At 35.9% G+C, this 12,054-nt stretch overlaps 1 protein-coding gene across 1 annotated transcript in view; it reads right to left on the bottom strand.

Moving 5' to 3' along the window:
* Positions 1 to 11,459, bottom strand: part of LOC123524524 (serine/threonine-protein kinase stk11-like) — a 29,001-nt gene extending 17,542 nt beyond the window's left edge. Inside the window, exons 1-3 of the mRNA XM_045302771.2 lie at positions 11,019 to 11,459; positions 3,346 to 3,429; positions 309 to 398 (exon numbers count right to left, since the gene is read on the bottom strand). Of these exons, the coding sequence (XP_045158706.2) occupies positions 309 to 398; positions 3,346 to 3,429; positions 11,019 to 11,392 (548 nt within the window). The 5' untranslated portion in view covers positions 11,393 to 11,459. The remainder of the gene's footprint in view (positions 1 to 308; positions 399 to 3,345; positions 3,430 to 11,018) is intronic.
* Positions 11,460 to 12,054: the final 595 nt, after the last annotated feature.

The following is a 12,054-nucleotide window of genomic DNA, read 5'->3' as shown; positions in this document are numbered from 1 at the left end:
CATAACTCTGGTCTGGCTGAGTGAAACCCAAACAAAAACCCAGGTGCACAACTTCATCTGCCAAACAACTATCCTTTGAGGTTTGATGACTCTACGTCAAATACTTGTTGTGACATGCACAGCACAAATTCCGACAGAGGGACAGACTTAACCAAGACCAACCCTTTAATATGTGAAGTATGATGATTGTTGAGTTGAAAGACTTGCCAAAAAATTTTAACCTGAATACAATAGTGACACAAACAAGGGAGAGTGCAATGGCCCACCCGCTTCTTTGAATAATTGAGCTAAAAATGCTAATATCTTACAGATGTGACTGCCAAACAGGGAATTTTTTCTCTGGAGCACTTTCTAGCATACTCTGTAGCTCATCGGCACAGTATTCCATTATCATATACCTACAATAGTGTTAAGGAAACTACAACTTTCTCATTCTGTAAGCTTTTTGGCTAATAATAGCATTCAACTTGAACAACTCAAGTCTTAAATTTGCTTCCAAGAAAAACAAGTAATGATATCACATATGCTAGGTGATGATCAAAGCTGAGCTCAAACCAACAATCTTCAACTTGTGGTGCTAATATCTCATCCATGTGAGAAATGCTGCCGATATTTCCTTATTCCACCCCACCAGCTAAAGTGCTAGACATCTAATAGCTGTCACTGACAGACAAATTGTTATACTGAATTATATACAAAATGTATATGCTGCTTACTTGTATTACAACTGACCTTAATATTGATCAATGCAACTTGTGCAATAATTGAGATTTATACCAATATTTCACTTGGATATTCTAGTTATACAAGAGGACCATGATGGTCCTGAATCGCTCACCTCTTCCCACATGACCCAGTTTTGAGTATGCTTCGTTTTTTCTATTATTCGACATAGTGACCTAGTTTTTGAGCTCATGTGACCCAGTTTTGAACTTGACCTAGATATTATCAAGATATAAATTCTGACCAATTTTCAAGAAGATCCATTGAAAAATATGGTCTCTAGAGAGGTCACAAGGTTTTGCTATTATCTGACCTATTGACCTAGTTTTCGAAGGTACGTGACCCTGTTTTGAATTTTACCTAGATATCATCAAGGTGAACATTCTCACTAATTTTCATGAAGATCTCATGAAAAATATGGCCTCTAGAGAGGTCACAAGGTTTTTCTATTTTTATACCTACTGGCCTAGTTTCTGACCACACGTGGCCCAGTTTCGAAACTGACCTAGATATCATCAAGGTGAACATTCAGATCAATTTTCATGAAGATCCATTGAAAAATATGGCCTCTAGAGAGGTCAAAAGATTTTAATAATTTTAGACCTACTGACCTAGTTTTTGACTGCAGTTGACCCAGTTTCAAACCTGACCTAGACATCATCAGGATGAACATTCAGACCAACTTTCATACAGATCCCATAAAAAGTATGGCCTCTAGAGAGGTCACAAGGTTTTTTTATTATTAGACCTACTGACCTAGTTTTTTAAGGCACGTGACCCAGTTTCGAACTTAACCTAGATATCATCAAGGTGAACATTCTGACCAATTTTTATGGAGATCCATTCACAAGTATGGCCTCTAGAGAGGTCACAAGGTTTTTCTATTTTTAGACCTACTGACCTAGTTTTTGACCATACATGACCCTGTTTCAAACATGACCTAGATATCATCAAGATGAACATTCAGACCAACTTTCATACAGATCCCATGAAAAATATGGCCTTTAGAGAGGTCACAAGGTTTTTCTATTATTTGACCTGCTGACCTAGTTTTTGAAGGCACGTGACCCACTTTCGAAACTGACCTAGATATCATCAAGATGAACAGTCAGACCAACTTTCATACAGATCCCATAAAAAAATATGGCCTCTAGGAAGGTCACAAGGTTTTTCTACTATTTGACCTACTGACCTAGTTTTTGAAGGCACGTGACCCAGTTTCGAACTTGACCTAGATATCATCAAGGTGAACATACTGACCAATTTTCATGAAGATCTCATGAAATATATGGCCTCTAGAGAGGTCATAAAGTTTTTCTATTTTTAGACCTACTGACCTAGTTTTTGACCGCACGTGACCCAGTACGAACTTGACCTAGATATCATCAAGATGAACATTCAGACCAACTTTCATACAGGTCCCATAAAAAATGTGGCCTTAAGAGAGGTCACAAGGTTTTTCTATTTTTAGACCTACTGACCTAGTTTTTGACGTCACGTGACCCAGTTTCGAACATGACCTAGATATCATCAAGGTGAACGTTCTGACCAATTTTCATGAAGATCTTGTGAAATATGTGGCCTCTAGAGAGGTCACAAGGTTTTTCTATTTTTAGACCTACTGACCTAGTTTTTGAAGGCACGTGACCCAGTTTCGAACTTGACCTAGATATCATCAAGATGAACATTCTGACCAAGTTTCATGAAGATCCTGTGAAACATATGGCCTCTAGAGAGGTCACAAGGTTTTCTATTTTTAGACCTACTGACCTAGTTTTTGAAGGCACGTGACCCAGTTTCGAACTTGACCTAGATATCATCAAGATGAACATTCTGACCAACTTTCATAAAGATCCCATGAAAAATGTGACCTGTAGAGTGGTCACAAGCAAAAGTTTACGGACGGACGCACGGACGGACGACGGACACCGAGCGATCACAAAAGCTCACCTTGTCACTTTGTGACAGGTGAGCTAAAAAACTAAATTTCTGATATTTCAAACCTGTTAACTGAATGCATGATGGCCAATTATTGTATGCAAAACAAAATGGACACTCAATCATGCACTGTAAAATATGTAATACTGTTCAACAGTTATGAAAACCATTTAGCAAGTATTTTTATCAAAATTTTGCATAAATTTTTGCAATACATTAATTTACTGAAATCAAGACTTTCCTGCATGCTGGTAACATTCATAACCGCCATGATTATCCTTTTAGTTTATACTGTAAATATATGTCATGTTCTACATGAACACTACATGCTCAATTCGTTGAAATTATCAAACCATTTAAATACAATGTATACAATAAAAGTTCAAAGTAACTTCTTTTTTTATGTACTTAGAGCACAGTGTGTTTAGAGTACTGAAGCAATAAATGCATAATTAAGTAGTTCATCTAGGTCAGTCTACATAGGATTTATTATACTTTAAAAGCCAGTTACCTCCTTACAAAGGTTTGATATGTGGTTCCCTAACACATGTCCACATCCTTTTCAAAGATTTATAGTAACTTTATAATCTCAAATAGGACTTAATTAATATTTCACAACAGTTGGTAACTTGAGGAATGTAGAATATGTCGGCAAGATCATTACAATTTTAGTGCAAAGGATACATTTTCTGTTTCTCAGCATTGTAAAGCACTTCTATAAGATCAACAATATTTTTGTGACGTAACCTCTTCAGCAACTGTATTTCTCTGAAAAAACAGACAGGCATTTAAAACATAAAGACAAATACATAACTAACGGAACAAGAGTAATGAAAATAGAAATAATATATGCAGGTTTACTTCTCAAAGATACAGCGACCAAAATCAAATGATTCAAATCACTGGACTTCGCCACCTACTGGTATACACTACAGCTTCCAGTACTTGTTTAAACTTGGTACTGTTACAGACATAGATCCGAGTCCTGGCTTTTTGGGGACTCATCTCACTTGTAATTCAGTCGGTATTACCAAAGCGAAGAAGTGTGTGCAGTTTAATTCAGTAGTGATGTGCAATTACTGAAATAATAACTTGCTGACAGGCGCAAACGAATTTTGTTGAAAAAGAAGCTAAATACAGAAATTTGCATAATTTGATCAAAATGATAACAAAAATCTTCATGGTTGTCTCCAGCATTTGTACTAGCATGACTAGTATTTATTTTATAGAATATAGCAATTGAAACCAGTAGTATACTGTCTTTGATGATCAAGGAATTTACCAGAAAATAATTATGCAAAAATGTTGCATCTATGCTTGAGCTAAATGCCTATAGTGAGATAAGCATCTGCTGCCCCAATATTTCAAAGAATAGCGAAATGCCAAACTCGTAAATATCTGAAAAGGTCAGAAAATAAAACTGAGAATAAATACAGCGGTCTTCCCGTGCAGATATTGTCAATTTATCATGAAGTGTATCGGCGACTGATATGTACTCAAAATCTTGTCATATCGCTGACACCTTGCTAGATCACTTTGGTGACAGGGTATTGTACAAAATTGATAATCCACAACGCCGTATTTTCACACCCCGCTGACTCGGATTATAGGTGATACATTAAATCATAAAAGTTGCTTACTGCCGAACAGATCAGCTATAGACACTTGCAATTAATGTTGTGTCTCAAATTCTGCAGACAAAGGTAAACCTGTATCTTGTAGTTGAGTAGAACAAAAACGCAAATTGGTATCTTTAGATGTCTTTTTATAAAATATATTAAATTAAATATTTTTGACACTTAAACATATTGTTTTAAAAACACAGTAAACTGTAAATAGGGGTGAAAACTAAAAAAAAAACAAGTATGTTCAACAGTTACTCAGCAGTCCAAAAAGTCACCAGATTGCACCATTTTAGATAGCTATATGCAAAATTTTCCAAGGGCCACCCAGACCCCGTTGAAGGGAGGGTAGAACCCCTTCCCAATCCCCATGTTTCAAAAAATTTCCCCTCGAAAAAAAATGAAAAAGAAATGGCGAACAACAGAGGGATGACACTGACTGGTACACATCATGTACCGTAAATGGCACTGTATACTTACCGCTGTCCATTCAAGACAGATTAATTACTAAATTAGTGCAAGCGTATTTTCTGTTTCTAGTTCTGTAAAACTGATGTTGTTTATAATTGGCAGAATTCATACAGCAGAGTTTATAATTAACATACATTTTGTAAGTCATACTTGGGTCATTAAACAGGCTGGTAACATTGCCCAATCGGGCTTTCGACATAAAAACTAATATTTCTTGAAAAATAGTAAAGATATTTCTTTCAAACTTGGTCCATTTATTAAGCATTTCATATGATACAAACTAAAATAAAAATAACTTGGTTGCCTTCAGTTTTGGTAGAATTATTTCCCCTTTTCAGATTTTTATGACGCATAATTTTTGAAGTCCAAAAAAAATATGTTCTAATGCTAAGTTTAAAACAAAAAAGGGTTCAATGGCTTTCTAATGCTCTAAATTATTGCGCTAGTACATCAGTCAGGGGTGTAACTGTTTCAAGTTATCGCAGTTTATAACCCATTTGAGTTATTGCTTATATTTTCATAACTTGTTTCAGTTATCATAAAATACTTACAAAGCCCTCTGGTACCAATTCCTCATTTTGAATGTGACTAATGCAATTATTTCCTGAATCCTTGAACTCTTATCTTTCCAGCTATGCAGTAAATTTTTTTACGCAAGGCTGATAAAGTTTTACGCAAGGCTGATAGTTTTACGCAAAAGGTTTAAAGCTATAAAACTCTTAGTGTCCCATTATGCTTATCAGGTCATGATCAGACTAAAAGAGAATTTGATTAACAACAGATTGCTACTTATTTCACTGTATAGGTCACTTTGTGAGAACAGCAAAAAGACTTTTTTGGAGTAACTGAGTTAACTTATATTTTATTACTAATACAGGTTATAAAATGCTTGAAAAAAATAACTGAAATAGGTTACATAACTTAAAACAGTTACACCCCTGACTGTACATGAATGTATACATTTTACTGTGCTTTCACTAACAACATTATAGAGCAAGGGCTGTCAGTGGACAGCGCGCTCGACTATTCTCAGTGCTTGATAGAATAATATAAGCAATGAGTAAAACTTAAACATTACAATAAGCATATTCTAAGTCAAAAAGGGGCCATAATTCAGTCAAAATGCTTGGTAGAGTTGCCACCTCCTTTTTACAGACTGGGGTCATCATGGTAAGCAAGTATGCAAAATATGAAAGCAATACCTCAATGGACTTTGAAAATATTTGGGGTGGTACGCAAACTTTAACATTTATTCTAAGTTGAAAAGAAGCCATAATTCAGTCAAAATGCTTGATAGAGTTGCCTTCTCCTTTTTACAGACTGGGGTTATGATGGTTAACAAGTATGCAAAATATGAAAGCAATATCTCAATGGACTTTGAAAATATTTGGGGTGGTATGCAAACTTTAACATTTATTCTAAGTCAAAAAGGGGCCATAATTCAGTCAAAATGCTTGATAGAGTTGCCTCCTTCTTTTTACAGACTGGGGTCATGATGGTTAACAAGTATGCAAAATATGAAAGCAATATCTCAATGGACTTTGAAAATATTTGGGGTGGTACACAAACTTTAACATTTATTCTAAGTCGAAAAGGGGCCATAATTCAGTCAAGATGCTTGATAGAGTTGCCAACCTTTTTACAGACTGGGGTCATGATGGTTAACAAGTATGCAAAATATGAAAGCAATATCTCAATGGACTTTGAAAATATTTGGGGTGGTACGCAAACTTTAACATTTGTGTGACGCTCACGCTAACGCCAACGCGAGTAGGATAGCTCCCCTATTCTTCGAATAGTCAAGCTAAAAATGTTAGTTGTAAAAAAATTGTTCATACATCTGCACTAGAAACAAAGTATTAACCTTAAATACATAGAATAAAGGTATTGGCGCACAAGTTTTGAGCAATAGAAACCCACTGAACTATTTTCTGTTTTAAACATTGCATTAAAACATAATTTTTTTGGACTTCAAAAATTATGCATCATAAAAATCTGAAAAAGGAAAGTTATTCTAACAAAACTGAAGGCAACAAAGTTATTTCTACCTTAGTATGCGTCATATGTTATGCTTAATAAATGGACCAAGTTTGAAAGAAATATCTTCATTATTTTTCAAGAAACATTAGAAGAAGGTTTCTACCCGCTCTAAAGCCCATTGGCAATGTTACCAGCCTGTTAAAGTTCAGGGCTAGCGCTGGAATGGGCATTTTGAGCAAAATGCTTAAAATGCTAATTTTGGCTCAAGACAATTCAGAAATGGCTCAAACTCTAAAAAAACCTACTAAAAGAATTAAAATCAGTCAATTTTATATAATGTTATTTTGGACCAAAGAGTACCAAGACAGACTGTGACAAAACATGCAATAAACAAGAGGCACAGTCCATGGTCCATTAACACCATCAAGTGACAATAAACCTGTGCCCTCCAGGGTAATTAAAGGCCTAGATTTTGGCAGTGGGCCAAGGGGTTTTTGTCTTCACCAGCACAGCTGGGGGCTAAAGACCATCACAGTATGGCTAAAATAAACAAGGGTCATTGTTTATTGGAGAGCCAGTCTACCTTACAAGTGTATCTATTAGTGAGCAGGGGAAATTATGTAATTTATTTTAAATTAATGAATAATTGATAACTTTTAAAGTTATACTAATTATTTTTGGCATTTCTACGTAAAGAAAAATATTTGTTGATCAAACACAATAATAAAATAATCAGAAACTTATTTTCACAATAATGAAATAATGAGAAACTTATTAAAAGAAATATGCAAGTTTTTATTTTTTCAAATTCTGTCTGGAGAATTGTGATATTTTAGAAAAATGTGACTTTCACTCATCTAAAGCTTGCAGAATACTGTAAATAACATTTGTCTAGAACTGAAAACAGAATGTGCATTTCAAAGTTAAAAAGCAAAGCATGAAAAAAGTCACTTTTGGCAACATACTGAAAAGGAAAATTGAGCATCTCTCACAGTTTGTTTAGCTACATTGGCACTGATTAATGAATACACATGGATCAAAGGTGTTTGTTTGTGGTACAATCATGCCATGATTGAAGTTCCTTGATTGAATAAAATATTGGTCCTTCTGTTATTATCTCATCAAAAGACAAGATTAAAGTTTGATCTTTATTGTTCAAAAAAGATTGATTAAATAAAATTATTTGAATGAGTAATTCATTATTGATGGCAATAAGTATATATTAAAATGTTTTTAAATTCATTTCTTGCTTGTCATTATGGCTGAGAAACATAGTTCTGAATCAGGTAGTTTACCTCCTGCAAAGAAAGCAAAATCTGTGAAAAGTGAGACTAGGACTCTAAATCCAGCTAAAAAATGGAAAATAGAAAGCCACTGTCCCCTTAAATATGACGAGTGTCTTGTATCAAGTTCCCTAAAGATTATGGGGGGGGGGGGGGGGGGGGGGGGGGGGGGGCATTTCAAACTGAGGGGCAAATGTCCAGCAGTCCACTTTTTCATGGGGGGGGGGTGCAAAATGTCCTGGGGGGCAAATGTCCAGATCCCGGAAAATAGACCTTTTCAAATAAATTCATCCTTGATGCACTGTTTTGCTTATTATTACACAAGGACAGACTATTCAGTTATGAAGCATTTAATATGTTTCAATATTTGTGGATAATGGTGTTTTCTGCTGCAATCAAAGCATTTGAAATACCCCAAAATAGCCGAGAAGTATTTGGGGGCAAAGCCCCCTGTGAACCCCACCAAAGCCCTGTTGTGGATACAATATTATATTACATGATGGGCGTGCGAGCCTATACTGTTACTTTATTGAGAAATGATATAAACTATGGTTAAAAACTAAATTTATTCTTGATGCACTGTTTTGCTTATTATTCGTAACACAAGGACAGAACGTTCAGTTATGAAGCATATAGTATGTTTCAACATTTGTGGATAATGGTGTTTTCTGCTGCAATCTAAGCATTTGAATAACTTAAAGCCCAAAAGCTTCTGGGGGCACAGCCTCCTGTGAACCCCACCAAAGCCCTGTCTTGGACACGCAAATGGGCGTGCGAGCCTCTTCGATCTACGGCGTAAATATTTGGCTCAAACTTTTTTCAACCCAGCGCTAGCCCTGAAGTTGAAAAGAATGTTTGTATTTTTTGCATTTCTTCTAGCGTTTGGTATTACTGAAATTATCACTCCAAAAAATCATGCGAAATTCCCCCTTGCATGGACCCTGGCAGCAGTCACAAAAGCAAACGAGACTCCTGACATCATTTTCCATGTAAAACTAATTTGAATACTTTGGTTGACACTGATGATAGCAACAGTCAAAAATCAAACAGCATCATTCAACCACAGGAGTCTGAAATTCTATCAATAAGACCATAAAAGTCTATCTTTACAAAAAATACCCCCTATATATATAAAATAAACACCAGGAATGAAACGTCAAAAACCCAGGGTCCCCTGAAAATACGCACGGAACACAGGGTGATCGCAATTTAGCGAGCGTAGTTAAGAAATAACACTAAAATACACCTACCACACTCGACAACATTCAAATCTAATACACTTTACAAGAGTAATCAGATATTTTCTGAGGTTTTCTGAGATTTTCAGCTGTCGCCGAAGCCATTCGCTGACGTCACAACAATAACAACAATTACAGCGCCGGGATAAAATTAGAAAGTAGCAATTCCCGTACAGTCTTACCTTCAAATTACATAACAGACATTTTCATATTGCTCTATTCATATAAAAAAGTCATTGTACACCAAGTATCAAATTTTACTACTGAAATTTAGATATTCCGCTGCATCGTAAAATGGCTAATCCCAAGAGTAACCTCCCTTTACGGGTTTTCCCAATCAAATTTTGTAAATTATCTTTTTATTGCAAAAGGAATCTAGTGGATATTATAGACTGATGTAAACATATAAATATTCTAATACTTATTTACTCGATGTACAAATTTTAAAGGATAAAATAAGTATTTTATCTTTATCTCGGTGCTGTAATTGTCGTTGTTGTTGTGACGTCAGCGAATGGCTTCGGCGACAGCTGAAAATTTCAGAAAACCTCAGAAAATGTCTGATTACCAGCATGCCCACTCATTTTTAAAGTTGAGGGTACATGTACCCCCTGCTTTTGCAAAATAGGGGTACACTTCAAAATTTGGGGGTACACTACATGGCAGATCTGAAAATTTTCTATTTAACTACTGAAATTTGTATATTACATGTTTTTTATGTTTGTTTTTTGTTGTTGTTTTCTTCATACAGAACTCTCGTGGGTGGGGTATAACAGATGAGATAATTTTAGAAAATGTAAAATGTTTTTCCAAAGTTAAGATAGGAAATTCTGAATCAAAACACCCCTCCCTATATTATACTAAATATAAATAATTTTTCAGCAAGGTTCATGTATTCCCAATTTCGTGAACGGAACACGATTAGTCCGAAATAACATACAGTCAACTGAAGACTGGTAAAATTCGTCCATCAATAATAAATGGCCAAACTATTACAGATATGCAATGTGTATCAAAATTGCAGTTAAATATCGAAAAATAAAATACTGTTAACCTTTTGTTGAGTTTATTAAAGCTAAAATGCCTTTTTGCGTTTCGTATCCATTCTTTTTTTGCACACGACCCGCATGACGTCCGACTAAAACATTTACCAGACCCCTCTATACAGCTGACAATTACGTCGAGAATTCGGTGATGGAAACGAAATTATAACGTTCGTGGACCGGATCTGCATTTTAGACCATACCAAACAATTGGCAAGTGCGCGATGAAATAAACAGCGATATTGCAGCTGAACTAGAGTTCCGAATCTCTGCGTGCATGTACCCCCAACAAGTGATTTTTATGCGTGCATTTGATATTTTGTACGTGATTCACGTGCTGCAGTGCGTGAATGGGCATGCTGATTACTCTTGTAAAGTGTATCAGATTTGAATGTTGTCGAGTGTGGCAGGTGTATTTTAGTGTTATTTCTTAACTACGCTCGCTAAATTGCGATCACCCTGTGTTCCATGCGTATTTTCAGGGGACCCTGGGTTTTTGACGTTTCATTCCTGGTGTTTATTTTATATATATGGGGGTATTTTTTTGTAAAGATAGACTTCTATGGTCTTATTGATAGAATTTCAGACTCCTGTGATTCAACTTTCAAGTAAAATTTTATGTAGCCAAAATCTTTGAAAAAATACTGAATGACAACTGTTGCTTTAGTTTTGCCATAAACCAATGACTTTGAATAAAACCTAAAATCACAATTAACACACCTTTTAACATTAATTTCACCATTTGGAATTCGTCTCAGTCTTTTCTTCTTTAAAATTTTGACAGCTCTCCTGCAGAGGGTTTCAGTGTCAAGCACTTCTTTGACTTTGCCGTAAGAGCCCTCTCCGAGCAGATCTCCAATCAGATACTTTTCTACGAGTTTTGCTCGTTTTCTCCTCTCATAAATAACCTGGGCCGAATCCACCCGGTGGAAAAAGTTGAGATCCATATCATCATCATTGATGAAACTGAGTTCATCAACGCCTTCAAGGCCTGTGTGCCCATATGCATCCCCGTCATGCTCTATAAATGGGTGAATGTGAGAACCGTCAGCCATAACCATGGATGCATTGAGTAAGAATTCACCTAAAATCATAATTTATAGCCAATTTTGTCTGCCGACGGATACTTTCGGCGGCCATATTGTTCCGATTTCAGAAAGAGGCTCTGCGGTCATGTGACATATCTTAGCCCATCGTGCCTTTTTCCCGTATCATACCGTACATATATCTCGTGCATTTCTCCCAAGCGATAAGTACTACTTGTACTGTTATAACCTAACTAAGAAAAATACACATTGTGTAATTCAGTTCAAACCGCTGTGAAATTGTGTGGACACAATGGTTGAGAGGGCTAAGACGCTTTCCGACGGAGGTGAAGGCCCCGGGTTCGATTCCTGGGTACTCCCATTGCGTGTGTCTTTAAATACCACGATTGCCTCAGTCGACCCAGCTGCAAATGGGTACCAGCAAATTGCTGGGGGTAAGGTATAATTAGTAAAACTGTTATTAAAATAGGGTCGCTAAAAATCTCTACAGAGTTATGTTCGTTGTTTCACAAAGCGACGGTAAATAAAATTTACCTATCTATCTGCCGTTGACGTCAACCCATTGCGGCAACGTAGACGTTTTGCGCGTCAAAATCAAGAAGAGAAAAAATATAGTGATAAAAAATTTAGAGTGGAAGAAACTAAAAATAAATTTGGTGATATAAAAAGATTAAAACTTGAGTTTGCAGGATATCTATCTATCTATCTAT

This window comes from Mercenaria mercenaria, chromosome 3, assembly GCF_021730395.1.
Source record: "Mercenaria mercenaria strain notata chromosome 3, MADL_Memer_1, whole genome shotgun sequence".
NCBI classification, from domain to species: domain Eukaryota; kingdom Metazoa; phylum Mollusca; class Bivalvia; order Venerida; family Veneridae; genus Mercenaria; species Mercenaria mercenaria.
This window is presented reverse-complemented; position numbering and strand designations above follow the sequence as displayed.